This window comes from Parasteatoda tepidariorum, chromosome 2 (assembly GCF_043381705.1).
Source record: "Parasteatoda tepidariorum isolate YZ-2023 chromosome 2, CAS_Ptep_4.0, whole genome shotgun sequence".
NCBI lineage: Eukaryota > Metazoa > Arthropoda > Arachnida > Araneae > Theridiidae > Parasteatoda > Parasteatoda tepidariorum.
The window spans coordinates 54,820,207-54,843,434 of NC_092205.1; the positions used below are offsets into that span (position 1 = coordinate 54,820,207).

A 23,228-nucleotide genomic window follows, 5' to 3' on the forward strand; every position below is an offset into this window, starting at 1 on the left:
AAGTGAGTAGTCTTTGTCGATAGATCTCTATTTTAGTATTTTATCGAAAGCGCTTTTTTTCACGAATTTATATATTGCGAATTTATTTGACGATTTTTGATTTATATCACGAATTTATTTGTTTTATTATTGTTATTAGTTATTCATTAAAAAATGAGTCTCAGTCGTGCTGTTACGCTTTAAGATTTAATACTATAGCACATTTCTAATAGGTTTAATGAATTACATGTCATTTATTTGAATTCAAATTTATTTTAATGACTTAGTATTTACTAAAAAGATGCAATTTTTTTCAAAAAAAAAGTTGTTCTATGTATTTGAATGATTGTGTTGAATTCTTAGAATTTTGCGCATTTGCAGTGTACCTAAGTTAGTAGCGAGCGAAGCGAGCTTGGTTTTCGAAGCAAACCATATAAGATTGCGTTGCAATTTTCGGGGGTTGGCGAGCGTTACCGAGCAGGGGACGCAGCCCACTAGTATTCATTAATTCTTTTAACGAAAAACTCAGCTATATGGGTTTGCACAAGAATTTACGTAATTTAGCAAAAAATCGTGTTTTTTTTTCTAAGTATTTTTAAGGGAATTTTAATAGTATGTCTAAAAGTGTTGTTTTCTTTTTATGCACTAAATAGAGGTTTTATAACTTAGGAAGTGAGATTAGTTTATGTACCTTGCCTCGTGTGCGTTTATAAGAACTGCTTCGACAAATTTTGCCAGAATGCATATTTTAAGCAAATTTTTACATTTATTTACTCGTGCATACACATTTTACTGCAAGTCTATACTTTATTTTACAATAAAGCTTTATCACTTTTAGATTTTCCCTATTTCTTACCGCTTGGGATATTATATATATATCTCCTTAACTATAATTTTATGAATTAAAAAATATAAATTTGTGTCTGAACATTTTTACCATTTTTTCAGCACATTTTGCGATTTTGAAAAATTAAATTTTCAATTATTTAATGCTATTCTTAAAAATGTAGTGATATTTATTATTTTCTATTTTATATATAAAATCATCACTAAATCCATTTTTCAAAAAGGTTTGTATTGAACCAGATTTCTTAACACGAAAAAGATTGAAACTTTAGTATATACCTATATTGACAAAAGCAATCAAAATTATTGGATTGTGAAAGAATAACTAATGTGTAAAGAAATTTGTTTAAAATGAATTTTTTATATTTTTATATTATTTACAGTTATATAACAATAAGTTATTAGTAAATATTAAGAGTAAAAAAAATTATATGTTGTGCAAAAAGTCACAAAATTCTAAGAAATTGTGTCACTATATACATCATTGTTTTTCTAATTGAAATTAAGAAACAGTCAAAATTACTTCTTTGGACAATCTAGCGTTAAATTACATAAAATATTGATATCCAATTTTAAATTTAAAAGTCATATTAAGTTCGCGAATATGTATTTATTTTATCTTTTATGAAATTTTTGAAAGTTCAATACCATAGTTTATGTTCCTTTTCAAATCTAAATTTTCATAGTTATAGTGATTTGTATTCAATTTATGCGTTCTAAATAAAATCAGACATTACATAGCATTGGGGTTTTTCAATAAATCATATGTTAAACGAAACAAAAAAATCCACAAAAAGGTCGAAGAATTTATTATCTATTATATTGTTCACAAAATTTATTTGATATTGATTTGTGAAACACATTGTTAGGTTACGGAGCACCATAAAAAGATAAGACATGCAAAGAAGTTTGAAAGTAGAATAAATAAAATTTTAATACAACAGTAAAGAAAATTTGTGCATTTCCATTCAACATTAAAACATCATATGAAAATAAGACTTAATTGCATTTAAGATTTATATATACTTAATAACCAAAAAGCATTTTTATTTGATAATTTTTTTTGCATACTTTTGATCTTAAAAAGAGATAAACTTTTATTGCTTCTAGCGAATTCATTTACCCTAAATAGCTCTGTTTTTATTTATTATTGGGACGCGAACACAAAAAAATTATTTTAAGCATCGCTGTATTGCAGACGCGCTAAGAATTTGCTTATAGAAGATATGGAGGAAGTACTGTTATTGTTTACATTTCTCAAGGACGCGAATCAAATCTTAATATGTGCCACACCCGTTACGCTTCTTTGGATAGAACAACTCTTTTTTTACTGACATTAATTTTACACTCCACTGAATCGAAAGCTTTTATGTTCGAAAGTGAAGATAATGAAGGCTTTTTATTCTCTTTTTGTGTATGCTCACGTATATGAGAATAACTTCCTCATGCATTATTGCTCATCAAAAAAGCTCATCTTCTGGAGCAATTCAGTTAGCCATCTTGTTCTTTTTTTCTTTCCTTTTCCACTGTTTACTAGGTTATTTTTACGAGTTATTTACATACAATTTCATTTCAGTGGGAAAAAAGTTATTAATAATTTTGCGTACCTTAATGGTCATTGTAGAAACAACAATTCCAGAGTTCAGCCACAATTGATTGTTTTTCTGAAAAGATATAGTTGTTTCAGATCGATTTCCAAGATGGATGTTCAGTTCTTCGTGTTCTGTGTTTATTTCGTTGTGGCGTTCGTCAACTGCATTGCTGATATTGCACCAAATATAAAAAGTGGAGATTATTACTTAGAAGAATCGAAAAATATGATACCCCAGGTGCCTTATAGGTTTCAGTACAATCATAAAGATGATTTTGGAAATATGCAGCACAGAGAAGAAAATCAAAGTGAAGACGGTGTGGTTCGAGGGAGCTATGGTTACCGAGATTCGAATGGCGTGTATAGACATGTTAGTTACGTTGCTGACGCTGGTGGATTTCACGCGGTTCTTCGAACAAATGAACCAGGTGTGGCAAATCGTAACAGTGCTGACGTTGCTGTTGTTGCTCAAGTACCGAATTATTCTATAAATTCAAGATAGTGTTGTTATGCCAGTTTTTTCTATTCCATGTGAAGTTTTTGTGATGAAATATTATCTAGTAATTGTGTGTGCAGTTTTCTTCCTTCAGTAACTAAAGGAAGCATACTTGGATTTTTAGAACTTGTTTTTAACCATGTTTTATTTTCATTTTTTTTTTGCATTCAAAATGTTGGTTCTAATATTCAATTATACATTGTTTTAAGATCTCAAAAGATATTTCAGACTTCTGTTAAGTTAACTTTCCTTCTCTCTTTGAAAAATTTCTCTTTCCTATCAACAGAAAATTTATCAACCGATAAGAATATTTGAAAAAGTTTATTTTTCTCAGAATCATTCATTGTAATTGTATTTTTTTCTGATTTATTTAACTCTTGTATGAATGTTTTTATAATAATATAAATGTTATTTTTGTAAATAAACAAATAGTCAGGTAAAACATTTTGAGGTGGCAAAAATATTTCTTAGAATCTTCAATAGTTTCAGAATATTTTCACTTGTAAAAATGATGTTTTAAGAGATAAAGCAGATTTTTAGAAATGTTTTCATAGAAATATTTATCTATTCTGATTATATAGATTTATATCCAGTAATAATCTTAGTAATGGTTTGTTAAATTTTTTTAAAACTTTTTTTTACAAAATTTAAATAAATACTTCTTGGGTTGAAATAAACGTAAATCTTGCAAATGTATGGTAAAAATAAGAATTAATATGCCCCATTTTATATTATTACGCTTTGTTGTATTTTAGACTTCAATTATTACAGCAAATTCTTAGAGGAGCGATTGTTTTTTTCCTAGCCTACTTCGATACATCTTTTCATGTAAAATGCTAAAAAGATTTTCAAAAATATTTTTGGGTTCGGTTACACAAAATTAAACATACGCTTAATTAAGCTTATTTATTCTAAGATTAAACTTCTTTTCAAAATTCATTTCTAAAACATGAAATTTCTAAGAATTTTGAAATCTTTTCCTTAAAATATTTTAATAAAGTTGGGTGATCAAAATTAAGAAAGAAATTCGAATTTTTCAGTAAAAATGCATTTAATATCGTAGTTTTAGCATGTTTAGGGGAGAAATACGGTATTTTTTTAAACTGTTTCTGTTGTATAACTTTATGTATTAGTTTAATTTAATAAAATGAATGATATAAGTATTTGTGAATGTACAGCATATTTTTATTCTATATTTAATTTAGAAAATTCCCTTTCTATAAAAAGTCTTATATTTTTTAGGCTCTATAGTTTTAAATATAGTTTTTGGGCTCTATATAATGCATTGACATTCACCAACATTAAAAATAAATAAAATATAATTATTTTTAATAAATATTTAAAAATGTTGATAATTTGGAAACATTTGACCTGCATTAAATTTTCTTATTTGCATAATATTTTCCTATGATTAAGTCTTTTATCTAAAAATTGAGTTGCATTGGTAGATTAAGATACAGTAATGGGTCAACTGCTTTCGATTGTTTAGCAGGTCATACAGCATTTATATTATGATAAACAAATATTCAAAGTCAATGCTAAATTTGTTAAGATTTATAAGTTCTTAATTTAAGTAATCACCTGTAATGTGTATCTATAAGTATTTATTAAATTAATTTTTTGGAAACGAAATATTTCTTAGTGAATTTGGTTTTGAATCTGTGTTTTTTTTTTAAAAAGCAAATTGTTTTGTCTTGATTTCAGAAAATTACAATCACGTATTTTGTATTTCGTCTCCCGATATGTTTTACAAACTATTTATATACTTTCTTTGACATTTATCTTATTCGAGATATGAGATTTTTTCTTTAAAATCTATTATCAAAAAGATATGTTTCTCGTTTTTGGTTAATATAATTTTTTATGGATGTTATAATATATTTGCAACGACAATACATTATAACATAATACAATACTGTACGAAGTATACAATACTATACAATTACATAATACTTTACGAAGATTATACAATACTATAAAAAATATGCAACGACACGTCTCATTTATTTACACATAAAGGATGTGTAGTAACCGTATGTTTAGCGAGTCTTTTCAAATGCAAGTATGAGAGAAAATTTAGATTCAGACATTTTCAAATCGATTTTGTTGTTTGGACCATTGTATATCAGGAAGTGTTAGAGCATAAATGATAAAAAGCGGAAAATCCTAAATTTTTCTATGTGGTTTAGATTTATTTTTTAACTTTTTCCGTGACTAAATATATTCAATCCCGTATCATAATTGTAAAAATATTGTAACGCTTTATCTTAAAAAAAACTTGATAGTTATTAATATTTTACGTTTCAAAAATAAATACTAAGAAAATTTTAATAAATTTGCGTGCTTAATTTTTTGTTTATAAGGATTTCATTATATCAAAAACTAAAGTAATTCTCACAGCTATATATCCTAAATCTACAAAATAAATGTAGGTAGAGGTGTTTTGAATGTAAGCTGTAGAACATTATTTTTTCTAATTTATTTCAAAAACATGCTAATTCTAAATGAAGTTTCAATTAGTTTTGTAATACTTTATTTTCTGAGGCCTAAAAATATTTCGAAGCTATTAATGTGAGTGATGCTTAACTATAATAATGGTAATTAATTATGGCATATACTGGTATTGTGGTAATAGTTATCATAGGCATGTACAGTGCGCAAAATAAAAATGGACCATCCTGAATAACCTTTTATCTAATGATCGGATCTCCACATTCGAGAACTCAATCTTAATGGTTCGAGGAGGTGACCTCAAATATGCTAAATAATAAGTGCTGATGATAATTAAAGCTACGAATTCAGACACAAAAACATATTTTCTCTTGAATAAACATATCTTTTTTTTTGACTGACTCAGGTTTCTCACCCCTAAAAAATAGGGGGTGACCTCAATCTGAAATGTCTAGTCCAAAAATTTTAGTCAGAAGTCAAAATTTAGTCAAAATTTTAGTCCAACGTGTGGATTACGCGCAGAAAGTAAATTTTAGTCAATTTTTATTATTTTATTTAATAATAGTCGAACAATTTCGAATTGTAGGGTTTAAAAAATTTTACATAATTTTAAAGAATGTAATTTTCCATGGTAAAATATAAAGCTTGATTAAAATTAGTCAAATAGTTTATGAAAAATTAAATTTTGAAAATGCGAGTTTTTCAAAATTTGATTTCTCAGGAACTATTCGACCGCATTCGCTCAGATTGTTATTTTGCCATGTAAAATTACATTCTTTAAAATGATTAAATGATGTAAGAAATGATACATCTCATAATTTAAAATTTTGTGGAGCATTATTAAATGAAATAATAAAAAAAAATTTAAATTTTCTAAAATTTATATTTTGCGAGGAATTATATTTTGTCAAACGAGTTTTATAATGCTGTGCAAAAAATTTTCAATTTGCTTAAAAAGTTCTCGAGACATGGTGAAGAACCCAAAAAGCAAAATTTAAATTAAGGGGTCGAAACTTTAGACCGCTCTTTTGACCAAATTATTGGACAATGTTTCCAGAATGGTTTATCTCTTATATTTTAGGGGTGAGAAATACGAATCCGTCTTAAAACACATATGTTTATTCAGCGAAAGTACATTTTTGGGCTTGATTTCGTAACTTACATTATAGTCTGTACTAATTAATAAGCATAGTTGAGGTTCCCTCCCCTTAAACATAAAGGTTGATCAAGAGTTATTTAGGGTGGTCCGTTTATTTTTTGCACACTGTATCTAATATAGATAATGAGATATTGGGTTTCTCACAGCTGCTAGAAATAGAGTGATACCTTTGTTTTTATGTTTCAAATAATGATAACCATATTTTATTTAATTCTAAACATATAAACTTCATTTCACAGTTTATTCAAAACACCTGCAAGTTTTGAATTCAAAATACATTTCTAAAGACATATAAGTAAAAGTCTGTATATATGTCTGTCGTCGCTAATAACTAGAGAATTGGAACATCGATTTGGATCGTGTTTTTTTTTTATAGTTTATAAGTTTTTATGGGGTGGTTCGTAAACAATCACCATATTCCAGAGCCATGGAGATCCGGCCCAACATCGAAATTACGTCTTTTGTTACAGGTGGCAAATATTTTTAGATCATTTTGAGACATTTTCTAACCCTCTAAGTGGAGTTGTTTGAATGCATTCATGAAAAATGTTTATTTTTTGTGTTTAAAAAACATACATTTATTTTCATAAAAAATTTATTATTTTATTTCAGCATTGTGAAGTCATAGAAACATCATTGTTTCAAAATATTCAACAAAAAAAAAATTTGAATCAGACAAATTTTAAAAAACAAAATGAAATACCTAATTAAATATTGCTAAGCTCATAGATTAAATTATAAGGGGAAACGGGTGCTAAAAACAAATACATAGCCTAAAATAAGTTATCAAAAATTAAAGAAATGCTATGTTTAACCATCGCAATTAATTTTAAACATAAAATGCCTATTCTTATTCGTCGATACGGCATTTCAATTTTAAGATGCATAAAATTATTAAACTATAATACGAAAACTTTTTTTGTCAAATACTAATAATAATGATTACTTCTTGACATTCTTTTTTAAACACAAATTTTTATTTCTGTATTATTATCCGTTAAAAATATCAAAAAACTTATAAAAATAATCCAATTTTTTAATGGTACAAGGTTGAGCAACAATACTGGATAGAGGCATTAAACGTAAAACTATATCCTACTTAAACTATTGTGTACTCACATTAAGTCCTAGAACAGGTTCCAAGAAAGGAATAGAAAAGTTTTTAAAAACAAGAATATTTTACTTTAGTTTCAAAAAGTTAAATAAAACTGATTGGCTAACAAAACCTCATAATAATTACTAATTAAACGCGTCATATGAAGGTAAAGACTTACTTTAACTTTTTAACGTAAATACTCATTTATTTGGTTATTCTGTCATTTAGTTCTTGAACAGCACTATTAGGCTGATTTATTTATTTATTTTCATAAATTTATTTTTTCACTTTAAGGTGTATTGTTTACTGTTTCAGCTCTGTGTATACTTTTAACTTAAATTTTTTTATAACAGTTAAAGTTCGTTTCATTTTGGAGAAAATGAAAAAATCCTTAACAAATAAAATTCATTGGTACATATGAGTTTATGATAAAAATTAATGATGAGGTGGATTGTATTGTTAAACAAGCAAAATTTATTTGATAATAAAAAAAAACAATGTTCGACATGGAATAGCGTCCTTGGTGGACAGGAGCGGTAAACCAACACTTCTTAAGAGAGAGAAGGCCTCAGCACGAATCAATTTAGTAGTCCGGCGTAACGAACATAAACTGCGCATCGAGGAAAAATAAGAAAGATATCACTGCATTCGGGCTATTAAGCTGCACAGAGGGTTCAAATACGAAAGATGTCATTACGTTTTGCTAACACGTGGTGAAGCCTTCTCTTTTCTAGGAGTTATTGGGTAGACACACGTGATTCTCAGTACCCAGAGAGAAAACAATAATGAATCTTGTGATTTCCCGAGGAGCGTGATGAGAGCCACTTCCATCCACTCCTTTCCTAAAAGATCATCCGTGGGTGTTATTTAACCTTTCTTTGAATTAAACATATTATTTTGGCGTAAATACGCAGGATTAATAATATCTAAATCACAGCTTGATTTTAACAAAGTTGGATTGTTTTATTATCCATCAAAATCACCATTGAGATGATTAGAATAATTGTTTTTGTTTTTTATAATGTTAACATATGTTGTACACTGGAAATTTTAAAATAAATTCACCATGATACCATACGAATAGTAAAAAAGTTAAATTCACTCTCATAAGAGTAATATGAGTTTGTACTTATATATTGTCTTGATTTTTGATTGCGCGATTATAAATATCGAAACACTTGAAATTATACTTACTTAAAACGGCAGACCAGCTGGTCATGGGAGGAGGCTAGTTATAATAGAAATATTTAGTTTGAAATATTTGTTTAAAGTATTTCAATCAAATTTAAGTATATATTATACACAAATTTGTTGTGTGGTGATTTTTTCCTTTTTTTAAATTGCAGATAAGGAAATATAACATTTAATTCATTTTTTATTGATAGTTGCCTTAATATTGACTTGTTAATAGTCATATAGAAACGCATCATTCCAAGTTTATAAACATATAGTGATTTAAAAAAAAAGCTGATTCCTGAAAAATGATTAATTGCAAAAAATTCTGGATCAAATTGCGGTATAAAGTACTAACACTTAAGGCACATCATCCGTAAAATTATTTTTATCTTAAAATATTAAACCGTAGCGATATTGAAGTTAAATTTATTTGATTGCACAGATTCAGTGATTTTACGGATGTTGTTACTGTGAAATTTGCAGTATATCAGATTTTTTGTTGCATAACATGTTCCGATATAAAATGGATTTTACGGAGAAAATTGCTGGTATCCTGAGTGGCAGCACTTTTTATCGTAAAATAATTCGGAATTTATTATAATGTGAACTAAAAATCACATGAAAGTAAAAAGAATGTATAAACAAAATAATTTAAAAAAAAATGCAGTGTGATAACATTGATCTCCATTACTAATATTTTAGTGGTAGTTGAAGTATCATCCTTGACTTTTGGATGTTACATACACATCTTAATTTGGATGTAATAAAATAATTGTCTCATGGAAATAAATAAATTCGTTTAAGCAAAATTGATTTATTAAATATTGAAATTGATTTATTAATTATTAAATATTGAAAATGGCCATAATTCAAAAATAAAGAAAAGAAATTCCTTAAAGAAATCAAGATAACATCGAGAAGTCTTGATTGAGAATAATATTCAACGGTTAAGACTGGGAGACCCAAAAGGGCACCCCCAGTCTCCACAAATTTTGAAATTGAAAGTGACTGAATTTGTTCCCAACGGACACAAGGAGCATGGAGAAGAGATCCAAGATTGGCGAATTACTGAAAGATAACATAGTCAAAATAAGGCCAACCCCGCATAATCAATATTAGGTTTGAAAATACTTTGGCGATCGCGAATCGCCAACAAGACTGTGAGGATTAGAATAACCATGTAACTGAAACATATTTGAGGTAAGAAATTAATAATAAAGAGTCATAAATAGATTTTTGTTTTCGATTAGGCAAGACAGTGAATTAATGAGCCTGCATTAGCATTGAAATAAAAAGTTAGTCAATACATTGATCGATAAGAAAGAATAAAATATTTTTTGTTCGCTTTTTATAAAAATTAACAAATTTATTTAATTTAAATATAATTCGATTAATAATAATTAAAAGAAATAAGTTTAAGTAATTTAAAGAAATTTCAAAAGCTATAAAATATGTAATGCCAATTGTGGCATCACAAGCAGTATTAAAATATATTTAGTTTGAAAGCGACTGAAATCAAAATAAATAATTCATAATTCCATCACGAATTTAAATTGTTTATACACAAACGTCGGCTCTTGCAAAGACATGAAGCATATTTAAATGAAATACATAACCTTTTAACACATTTCGGTGAAATTTCTCTTACTATTAAACTCATAAAATAGTTTAAAGTTTATTGAAACTTTAACCAAAAATAGAAACCAAACTTTTTATTGTTCAGCTACTTGAGGTGTAAATTAAGAAACAATAGACAAGAACGAATTCAATATTGGCACATATTCACTTTAGTGGAAAATTGTTTGTGTAAAATATGCCGATGTCGCAAATCGTGTCAAATTAAGTGATACTTCTCCCTTATTCCCTCTTTAACTGCAACCGAATTTGTCGATAAAAATCAGTAGAAAAAAATAATTCTCCGAAGAGATGAATGAATAGCGACCCGTTTATTCAAATTTTTCTTTCTACTTTTACTGACAGAGTCTGGACAATATGTTGTAAATTTCTATAATATGGGTTTCGCTTTTCCTGGTTTTTGACCTAGTAAAAAGACAACGCGTTTATTTTCATTTTTATGAAAATGAGAAAAAGATAACACATTCACTTATATTAGTTTTTGATTTTTGAGTTAGTTATATTTTAATCTTCAAATTTTTATATTTAAAAAAAATGCCATAAATTATAAATTGTGTTAAAACGCTTAATGATGATTGCATCTCTTTTATCAAGTAAATTAAAAATTTGCTCCGTATTTTTATTTAATTGATTTTACTATTTGCGATACCATTATAGGTATCCATTATAGGATTCCTAACTATTAAAATTTCTTTAATTTCATAAATGTAATTTTTTAAATCATGCCTTATCTAATTTTGGTTAAACCACAGCAGTTATTTATTTTTTATCATATTTTATGTGATAAAAATTTTATGAAAATGAGAAAAAGAAAACACATTCACTTATATTAGTTTTTGATTTTTGAGTTAGTTACATTTTAATCTTCACATTTATATTTTTTTCATTTAAAAAAAAAAGAATATGCCATAAATTATAAATTGTGTTAAAAACGTTTAATGATGATCGCATCTCTTTTGTCAAGTAACTTAAAAAATTGTATGGCATTTTTATTCAATTGATTTTACTATCTGCGATACCATTATATTCGGTACATATTTCCTGTCTTTCAAAATTTCTTTACTTTCATAAATTAAATTTTTTGAATCTTTCCTTATCTAATTTTGATTAAATTACAGCAATTATTTAATTCTTATCACATTTTATGAAAAGTGAATTTAAATATTTTATTCTCTTCTTAAGAATCAATGCTGCGGTTAACTTTTTTAATTCAATACAAGTGTATAACACATTAATACACTGTCACGACTGTTCGAATATCAAAAAATATCTTCCTTAAGCTGCTTTATTCCCCGAAAATGTTTCGGCTAAAAGGTTATATTAAATTTTCACGGTATTTTTGATGATTGAACAGTAGCCAGATTATTTAAAATTATTAACATGAGATTGACTTTGTTTTTTGGTTATAACGTGAAACCTCTCGGAAGCGACCTCAGTCCGTTCTTAGAGGTTACATCAATTGAGGTCAAAATTGTTATCGAAGCAGCATGATTTTTCGCAAATGATTTTAGCTTTAGACAGTGTCATTTTCTTGGTGCGAAAATTATACTTCTGTTTGAGTCATGAAAAGACGGATGTATGAATAAAATGTAGGGTCTATAAAAAATGTTTCCAAGTGATATAATTATGAGTAAAACAAATTTACCAATTATGAATGATAAAGCTATTTTAAATAAATAAACAATCATGTTTTTTTGTTTAAATATGCATTTAATTGCATATCATAAAAATTAGTTAGCTTTAAAAGATGAGAAGAGGTATGTTTGTTTAAGATGCTTGTTTTTTCCAAAATAAATTTTTTATCTAATTTAACTTTCAACTCTAAAAGTTGACTATTGATAGTCATAGTAAATCATCGTATCTAAATAAGAGCCTCACACATACATTTTAATCTACTAATTTGTTTTTATAATTTTTCTTGTTTTCTTATTTGATTTTTCCGACATTTGGTGCAGATGTTTTCCCGGACGATGAGAGAGGTTTTAACGGTCTCTCCTGAAGGTTTTCTTCAACTCGAAGTCTGTAGCAAAAATTTCGTGCCTCCTAAAATTGGTCGTAAATAGAGATGGTTATGTTGTTGTTGTTATTTCTAATGCCACATGCCACTCGAGCAAGCCTGCTTGGTGAAACCGAGCAAATTTAAGGTAAAGTGTGCGTTTCTTGTTCTTCAGTGGCGCCATCTGTGGCCAGGAATTCGACTTCTGCCACATCATACGTCGCACCCGTTTATAGGGCNATCATCGTATCTAAATAAGAGCCTCACACATACATTTTAATCTACTAATTTGTTTTTATAATTTTTCTTGTTTCCTTATTTGATTTTTCCGGCATTTGGTGCAGATGTTTTCCCGGACGATGAGAGAGGTTTTAACGGTCTCTCCTGAAGGTTTTCTTCAACTCGAAGTCTGTCGCAAAAATTTCGTGCCTCCTAAAATTGGTCGTAAATAGAGATGGTTATGTTGTTGTTTCTAATGCCACTCGAGCAAGCCTGCTTGGTGAAACCGAGCAAATTTAAGGCAGAGTGTACGTTTCTTGTTCTTCAGTGGCGCCATCTATGGCCAGGAATTCGACTTCTGCCACATCATACGTCAAACCCATTCATACATTCATTCATTCATCCACAGATCGTAATTTTGACCTGAATCAGAGAACGATTGATCTCCAATCCAGTAGCCCTAGAGGTGTTGATTTGTTATGGGAACATGGACTCGACAGATTTAACGTGCATCAGTCACTTTACTACGCGGCCGTGCATTAGTCTTCGGCCGGCAGAATTTGAACCCACGAACAAAGATGGTTATTACTGGAGGTTTCACTGTATTATTTATAGATAACTTTGGATCTCTTCTCATGCTCCTAAGTGTCCGTTCGTATCTATTCGTTCCCTGGTAGATCAAAATTTTTGGCGTTAGGACTGAGGAATTTTGGATGACTGAAGGCCTCAGTCCGTCCCCTTTATAGTTATAATCGTCATTTAAAAATGCAACTCTTCGACTATATTAAAATGATTGCCTCTTATCATTTTATTTCCCTTTTTATGGAAATGCTTATTTCTTTTAAAAATATTCCCTAAACAAAGCAAGGAGGTTTTGTTCGAAATCTCAGGAGTAATCCCTCTTTCATTCCCGCAATGTACATCAGAAAATCACCAATACTACGACTAATTCTTCCATAAGACTGGGTACTCGAAAAGTGAACCCAAAAGGCTTCCATAAAACTGGATTAAATATCTTCACAATGTCAAAAAAATAACTGCGCAAAAATATTTTCCATGTTTAAATATCTCTAGTCATATACATAAGTTTAAATTATGATTAAAGAGAAATATAACCTCCATTTAAATCAATGTTGATTCCATTGAACGTAGTATTGCACCAAATAATGCTGAATATAATTAATCTTTATTTTTAAGGGATGAAATTCCATAAACATGTTTTGCTTAATCTGATAACATAAATCCACAAGGAAGGAGGACAAACAATGTAGATTAAGAAAAAATTTCTCTTTTTAGCTAAATTAATTGTGTCACTATCTGTCTAATAGTTTTGTGTATGATTTAATAGTGTTATTTAAGACTGATTTATTGACCATATACTTTCTTTCATCTTTCACAAGGAACGGGTATTCAGATAGATAAACACGTAATAAAAAATGATAAGTACATCAACCTCCTTTTTTATAAAACAGAAATGATTAAGTCTATTAAAATTAATAAAACATGCAAATATTCCTATTGATGCAGAAAAAAAAATTAATGAAAATATTCCAAGCACAACGATCTTTATTTCTCCAGAAAATTTAAATTATCATCCACTAAATTTGAAATAAAAATTATTTTCATATTTTGGTCTTTAAATATTTTATATGATGGTGTATTTATTTTTTTTTTCAATGCAAATATCAGGTTTTTAATCTGAGCTTTCAAAGTAAAGTACCTCATAGAATATTTTCAAATTTTGAAAAATGAGAATTAATCGAATTAAATTTAATTTATAATGCTTAATTGAATTTACGAGAAAATAATCGCAGATTATTATCACAAACTTCACATCACGAAGTTGTTTCATTGTCATAGCTTGCAATAGTATAACTTAGAATTACATTAATTTTAATTCTAATTCAATACTAAAATATTTAGGCGAATATTTAAATCAATTAAAACATAATACCTTTTTTTCTATAAAATATTTTCATTTGCCATAAAAATATAGAATAAATTCTATTTTATTAAAAAAAATTAAGTAATACCATATGTTTAATTCAAATTTTGGAAATAACATTTTTTTTAGATATTGAAAAATAAAAATCGAATAAATATGAAATTCTTGAAAACTTTTTTATGACCTTAAGGAATATAAATAAATTATAATACTGTCTTAATCAAGGATAAAACTTTATTTGATAATCAGTAATTTATTGTTTTAATTTATGGTATTTTCACATTATGTCATGGTGGGATAAGTAAGCGCTACTGCTATAATAAACTGCAAATAAAAGGAAGAGCACTAAAAATTACTCAACCAATTTTATAATCTTTAAAAAATCTTTTTTAAAGATTTTTTAAAATCTTATTAGATTTATATAATATATAATGGCATGTAAATCAAAATTTCAATTCGTCCTTGATTGCGTCCTTGATCTATAAACTCAGGAAGTCTAAAGTGGAACCTATGAATAGTAAATTATTTTTTTACTCTCGGTTCTTTTGAATGGAAAGCTCCAGGTTGTTTATTTATTAGTAATTCATAAGCAATGTCGTGGAAGGAAGTGTTTCAGCTTCCTTGCCCAAATATTTATGAATATTTCTGAAGAATCTTAACATAAATGCAAGAAAAATATTACATTTGAATGAACAAGTATTTAAAGAAGCGGTTCAGTGGACTTAAAGTACAAAAGAGAACTATACGCAGTTTGTTTCAGCTATTTCACAGCTCTTTGGTTCTGAGAGTAGAAAAGAAAAAAAAATGTCAACAGAAGTGAATTACTTCTGGTCAGATGCCATACCTTTATGATAGTATAAAAACGGAAACTCTGATATCATTTTATGCCATTCGACCTCTGAGAAGGCGAACGAGCTCATAGTTCTCTCAATTCAAGTAAAGATGTCACGATTTAGAACTTCTATTGTATTCACTGTTGTCCAGATCATCGTAATAACTACCTCACAAGAAGTCAACAGGATAATCCGGCATAAAAATAATACATCTCTTGATAGTGTTGTGGATTTTCAAACAGCTGAGACGCAGCATTCTGATTTATGGCTAATATCGAGAAATGCACCGGTTCCTGCTGTTCTAAACAGATTTATGGCGCAAGGGAACATACCTAGTGATGTCCGTGTGTCCACATTACCAAACGGAGCTTATGGATCTCGACTTAGTAACAGGATACTCTCTCGTCCTATTTTGGAACAGTTCACGGGTAGCAGAAATCGAAATGATGAACTTAAAATATTTAATCCAAATAATCTTCAATCACCCCTTGCAAGCAGACACCAAAATACTGTGAGTAATGTAGAAGATGTTGTAGTCGAGTTACCAGTTGACTTAGCTGCTGGATTTTGGGAGCAACCACATCCAGAATTAATGGATGCTTTGGGTGTCAGAGGGAGACAAGCCGGACCCTTAAATGAACAAGTCGTGAGTTTTGAAGCGCCATCTCAGATCCATGCCCTACATTCTGATGATTTGAATCCTATTAGAGAAGTGTCAACTAGACTTCCATTTGAAATAATACCTTTAAATGATAATGATTCCTATATTGAAACATTTTACGACTTTCCATTTGAAACATTTGCTGCTGCTGAAGAAAATATAAACGACAAGCCTTATAATTTCTCATTAACTGAGACTCCAACCATAGGCCAAAGGATTGTGTGGGCACCTGTTCAAGGATCAACTTCTGTTAATTCTTTTGGGAGAAATAATAATGGTCCACCATTTTACGAAATAGCATTTGATGAATATCCGTCAAGCAATTTACAATCAAGTAACAGAGAAATGACATTAACTCCGGAAGATATAGAAATCCTTGAAAAGTTGGGCATATTGTCTGCACTAAACTTTGAGCCTTTTCCAGAAAGTAACGCATCCTTGTTTCATTCATCTTCTGAAAATTCTACGAATGAACTTGAAAGCAGTTCTCATCTCATAGACAATATAGGGGAAAATCAAACTCTTGTAAGTGCAAACCAAGTAAGTCAAAACGATAGTGATGTTATCTTATTTCAAGTTCCAAATTTTACAACTTCCGCCTATCATGGAAACATACCTGATATTTCAGAAAACGGTAGGATTCGTCCCATACCGTACACTATCACTGAATTAGTTACGGTTCCAACTAATGACAATATTCCTTCTGACTCTTTGACGAAAAACAACAGTGAAATTCTCTCTTCATCTCAGGTGCACGAAATAATGCAAATTCTTGGTTTAAACTCAATCACATATGCCAATTCTTCCACAGAGTCATTAAACGCTCCAAATTCTGATTTGGGTGTTGTAAATTCAACTGTTTCAACACCAGCAGTACAGAAAGCAAATATTGAATCTGAAAGTATTCACTCTTCAAATGTGGAGGTAAATGTTGCCGGAAACGATACAAAAGAAGAAAGCGTTCTGGATAATCTTGAAATAAGTTCTACAAACCCAGTATTATCAAAAACGAATCAAAGCCCAGTCGTTCTCACTAACAGAAACGAAGGATTAGTCAGTTCTGGCCGGATACAACCAAGATTTCTTGAAATACTTCCAAGCGATCGTTTGAGAAACGAAAACGAAATTATCGAATTCTTCTCTGGTAATATAACACCACTATCTTCTCGAAAATTGGAACTTCTGCGCAAATTGCGCATTGAACCAAAACCATATGTTTTTGGTTATACCCAGCATGATGGAAATGGCACTTACCAGCATAGAAACGAAACCTCGAATTCTCAAGGGGTGGTTCAAGGTTCGTACGGATATCGTGATCCACTTGGGGTATACAGAAATGTTAACTACATTGCTGATGAGAAAGGATTTCATGCTGTGGTGAAAACCAATGAGCCAGGTACTATTTCACATAGTGTGGCTGATGCTATTGTAATGTCTGAAAGACCCCCACAAACAGTTCTAGAAAAAATGATGGCGTACGCCAAAAAGCCCGAAACAAGTGGTGTATAAAAATTGTGCAAAACATCATCCCCTAAACTTTCAGTGTAGAACTATTAACAATTGTTATGTAAATTAGCGCACTAATTTAGTATTTTTTTTAAATCTCCATTCAGACTTTTTTCAACTCATTTATTACATTGGGAGTTGTTTATGTTTGTTGATATGCCATTATATATGTTAAGTTTTAATTTTGGCTTTTTGTTTTAATCTACAAATTTTGCTTTTTGACTAAATATTATCTATTATCTTTTGCTATTTGTTTAATATCATTTGATTAAATGTTATTTGATTAAATATTATCTTTTATATTTTTCTATTTAAATAACATTATTTGATTAAATATTACCTTAAACGTTATCTAAGTACTTTCGTTCTCATGGTATAATCTTCGACAGATTAAGTCATTTATTTCCTTTTTTGTTATATCATATTTCTGCTTTTTAATTTGAAGACATAGATTTTGAAAGAGCTTAATTTTTTTTCCATCCTTTTTTGCCTTGAGGATATAATAACATATTTTTTTATGGTCGAAATATCATATATAAGCGCAGTATAGCCGGATTTGATTATATTTTTATTTTTTTTCCTCATCCTCAAAAGTGTTTTTACTATTGAAAGCTTTTAAACTTAATATGCTGCATGCATTTAAGATTATAAGTGACAATAATGTCATGCTTATATATTTTTTTTAAATGTTATGAAATTGGAATCTATTTGGTCGCCATTGAAAACTTTTTCTGAAAATAACAATTTGAAATAATTGTTTTTTAATATGTTGTTTGTCTGCAAATAGATTAAGTTACCGGCACAAAATTTAAAATTTTTTTAAAAAATGTAATATTTCTTTATGAAAATTTTTAACAAGTTTAGCAAAACAGTATTTAATTACTAGTAAAATGTAAATTAGATTCAAGTTAAAATTATTATTTAATTTTTTGTTTACAAATTATTTTTAAAAAATTCATTATATATCTAGATAAAATTTAATTACTCACATTTTTCTGAAATATGCTATTAATGTTTTGAAGGTTTTTTTCTGGTTCAGAATACCTATTACGTACCTAAAATTTAATGAATTAAATATTATTGGTCATTCAAAATTACAAATGGGATTTTTAGGAAATGAAAATTTATTATTTACGTTTTGCAATTTATATAATGATGTATATTTTGCTTTAAAAAATTCCCAAATGTATTCATAAGTGTTTAATCGAAATTTTTTGGTATTTTGAATTGGTTTATGATTTTTTGACAAATTTCTACCAAAAAAATGCTTAATGCGTTTTAAATTTTTTTATTCTGGAAATAAATACATTAAATATTTGTGTATCTCTTCATGTTTCAATTGCAACATCCATGCATTAACTATTTTAAAAACTCCTAACCTTTTCAAATTGTAAAAAGAAAAATAGAAAAGAAAATCTTGCAAAGCAGTTAAATTTTGAGAAAATTTTTCCTTTTGAACTGACAATATAAACACGATCATTATAATGGTCATTTTTTATTATCTTAAAGAAAATATTGATCATACTAGAATACTGAAATACTTACCAAATGGTAAAAATGAGTGAAATAAATTAACTACATTTAGCATTACTTTCTCGAGTGAAGTTTTTTGAAGTTTTATTGTGTTCTTTTTTATTATACAGCAATTACAAAAGTCAAAAAAAGTTTTTCAGACAGTTAACGAGTGCATTAAAAATAATTGTATATTTGTTTGAATGTTTACTTATTCTCAAATCAATTGATCTAAAAATTATTTGAATTATATCCTTCAATTTAAACATTGTCTTTAAATTTAAAACTCATCCTGCATTTATAATTTTATAGATATTATTCATTATTACAATAAATAAATTTTGCTTGATTCCAGGCTTTCCTTTATTGTTGACATTCAATTAATAAAATATCCAAAAAATAATAAAAATACATAAATTTAAATTTTCATAGTTCAAATTTTAATATAATTAAATTAGTTTTTCAGGTAATAAAATGACAAATCATTTTAATTTTACAACCTGTCATTCAGTATGAAAATGTCAATTTGTTCGGAACTTTTTTAATGCAATTAAGTAAACAGTTTAGAAATAATAAATAAATTAAAATTAGATTTTTTAAATAATTTGCGGTATGTGATAAAAAATAGGTTCGAAAATTATTTATATTTTCGCAATATTTCTTATAGTTTTAGTTTTGTTTATTATATTGAAATATTTTTATCCAACACTATAGGGGGTGTACTAAATCTCTTGAATTGAAAACGTATTAGACATACTGAAATTCAACTTTGACTGTACGGGAAGCACTCTTATTATTAAAAAATTAATTCAAAATCAATATTTTAATTAAAAAAATTATATATGGACAGAGTTTAAAGTTAACAGTTTAAAATCTTCTGTTAAATTCATATATATATATGGGGCAATCCATACAAAATTTACACCTATAATACAGAAATGATATAATTTATTTTTTTTATTGTTCTTTATTGAAAATAAATCGACACGTATTTTTGCGTTTTTGTTTAAATTGCATATTTTTGACATTACGAATTTTTGAAAATTTCGCTTTTTTGAGCACACGACTTTGCAAGTTATTTTTTAACGTATTGCTATCCAGCAACAAAAATATTTAAATACACTTTCTTGAAGTGATTTTTCTCACACTTTAAGAAAATCAACATTAAAATATAAAATTTTTTGTTTTTGACATAAAAAAAATTCATTTCTTGAAAAAAACAACTTTTTTTGCAATTTGGACACCTTTGATTTCTTTTATATTTCGACAGTGTGAAGTATAATCAATAATGATATTAATTCCAAATTTTTGGAATGGTAAGACACTTTGTTCGAAAGATATAAACAAAACAGTGACAGCGCGCACGCCGCGCTCTAGTTTAGTAGGTAGCGGATGAGTTCGAGAACAGTCGTGCCATATTCTACATACATACGCGGAGTGCACACCGTCACTGTTTTGTTTATATCTTTCGAACAAAGTGTCTTACCATTCCAAAAATATACTTCACACTGTCGAAATATAAAAGAAATCAAAGGTGTCCAAATTGCAAAAAAAAGATGTTTTTTTCAGAAAATGAATTTTTTTTATGTCAAAAACAAAAAATTTTATATTTTAATGTTGATTTTCTTAAAGTGTGAGAAAAATCACTTCAAGAAAGTGTATTTAAATATTTTGTTGCTGGATGGCAATACGTTAAAAAATAACTTGCAAAGTCGTGTGCTCAAAAAAGCGAAATTTTCAAAAATTCGTATAGTCAAAAATATGCAATTTAAACAAAAACGCAAAAATACGTGTCGATTTATTTTCAATAAAGAACAATAAAAAAAANATACCCCAATGCTAAAATCTGTGTTAAACAATTTTGTAACAATTTTTTTTGATTAATAAGAACAGTTATTGGACAAAAATTTGTAAACCTAGCTGAATTATTCATGGAAATATGGACAGTTTTATAAAAAATTATTTTTCTTTGCTTTACGCTTTTTTGAAATAACGTTAAAAATATTCAATGAAATAAAATAACATTTTTGAAGCAATTTGAAATTAGTGAATCAAAATTTAAATTTTTATTTTTAAATTGCCTGAGATATGAGTAATTAAAGTAGTTATTTCATATTGCGCGTGTGTGGGAAAAATTTAATTTGTTTTTTCCAAAATTTGCAGTGATATTTGGTATAGTTTAGTATAGTATTTGGCAACTACTAAAAAAATTCGATTTAAATATCCTAAAAATTTGAAAAGTTTCAATCAATTTTTTAAATAGTTTTTACACATTTTAAAAGAAAACTCAAATTTATTTTCTACTATTAAACAAGATTTATTAAATATAACACTGACATAGTTAGGGATCATCCCTTATATAAGCATCTTTTCTTTCGCCTGTTTTATTTCCTTATACATTTATATTTCGATGTATGAAACTTTCTTATAAGGTATTATTATTTGTTTTTTAATTTTGTCTCATGATACAAAATAATATTTATAGAAAGTCCTTTATTTTGAATTTCTTTTATAAAGTACTAAAACTACTTAGAAAATTACTTGAATTTTTTTTAAAATTTTTAAGATATTCAAATCAGATCTTTATATTAGATGCCAAATACGATTCACTAAAAATTTAAAAAGAAAAATTTTAACTTTTTCCGGTGTATGTGAGGTTCAAAAGAACTTCTTTAATTACTTATGTATTGTACAGTTTTTAAAAATTTTTTTTCAAGTTTTAAAGCGAAAATTTTGTAATTAATTTTAAATTGCTCTGAGAATTTTGTTCTATTTTATTTAGCATTTTTAAAATTGTTACAATAAACGCAGAAAAAAATTGTCTTTCTATAAAAATGTTCATATTTCCATAAATATTTAATCTAGGCTTACGAAATTTTGTGCAATTATTGTCAATACTCACCGAGATAAAAGTTACGAGTTTTTGCTACATTATTTGGCATATGGTGTTCAAAAATACAATTTGCAGTTTGTAATCTATTGTTGGTCCCTCAACTCTCTGAAAGCTTAAATCTTTATTGATAAATATGTGAAATCGCATGATGTAAACATTTCTGAAGTTATGAATGATTCTTTTAGTATTTCTTGAGAGATATGAAAAAAAGTATTAGTATAGAAGTGTTTTCATTATTGTATGCATACGAATTCGTCTGTGGCCTCAATACAATATTTTAAAATTGCATTCTATCATTAGTTTAAAAAAAATTAGATTAATTTGATATACGCGTAGCAAACTTTGCTCATACGAGAACCTTGAAAAATATGCATAAAAAACTTGTTGCTTCAATTTAAGTTGAATTTTATTCTATATAATCATAATAAAAACGGAATAAATCTCTGAACTGTCTGTAATAAAGTAGCAGAGAAAAATTTTACTTTTTGTTTTCAGCACTGTTCACTCAATTCAGTTTTTTCAATTTCTGTTAGAAACTTGTTCAGAAATGCTTTAAAAAGGAGTATCAGTAATAATAGCATAAATTTTGTCCAGTTTTAATAGATTTAGTTTTATTTACCATTTTAAATATATTTTGAAATCCGTATAATATACTTTTTTTTATACTTGTAATCTATAAATTTACACAGAATAACCTCAAATCGGATGAATATTTTTACGAACTTTACTTCTGCACTTTGTTTTGTCCTTTAGTTAATCATATGCCTTCAGAAATTCCTTTACCTCATTAATCACAATTAATTGTTTTAAACTAAAGTATAATCTAAATCCAAAGGTAAAATGAAGCATTTATTTTATCACAATTAATTGTTAACTATGTAAACTATTATTTTACTAATTGTATTCATTTGCAAGAGAGGATGCAAATTAGAATGTAGTTTTGCTTTTATCGTGGTTTGAATCTAGTGGAAGAAGTTTATAGTATTTATAATAAAGCATGAAACTGTGTTTAAGACTTTCTGGCTGCTTATGCATGGGATTAGAGTTTATCCTCTGTTGTGGCTAGAAGACTACGCATTTTCAAATCGATATGTACCTAAACGTCTGGAAGTAAAGGCATCCTGTGCATGATCCTGTACCATCCTGACATTGACCTCGACATTCTAGAGCCATACTTTATGACCCCCTCAACCAAAAACTTAAAAGATTATATATATATATATATATAACTATA

The 23,228-nt window shown here is 27.8% G+C and overlaps 2 protein-coding genes across 3 annotated transcripts in view; both read left to right on the plus strand.

Annotated features, from left to right (window-relative positions):
* Nucleotides 1-23,228, plus strand: part of LOC107454802 (sodium-dependent proline transporter-like) — a 136,999-nt gene that overhangs the window by 56,740 nt on the left and 57,031 nt on the right. The window lies entirely within an intron of this gene.
* Nucleotides 14,031-17,877, plus strand: LOC107454809 (uncharacterized). The gene has a single exon (XM_016072114.3). It carries the CDS (start codon nucleotides 15,532-15,534, stop codon nucleotides 17,590-17,592), a length of 2,061 nt encoding a protein of 686 aa, XP_015927600.2. The 5' UTR covers nucleotides 14,031-15,531; the 3' UTR covers nucleotides 17,593-17,877.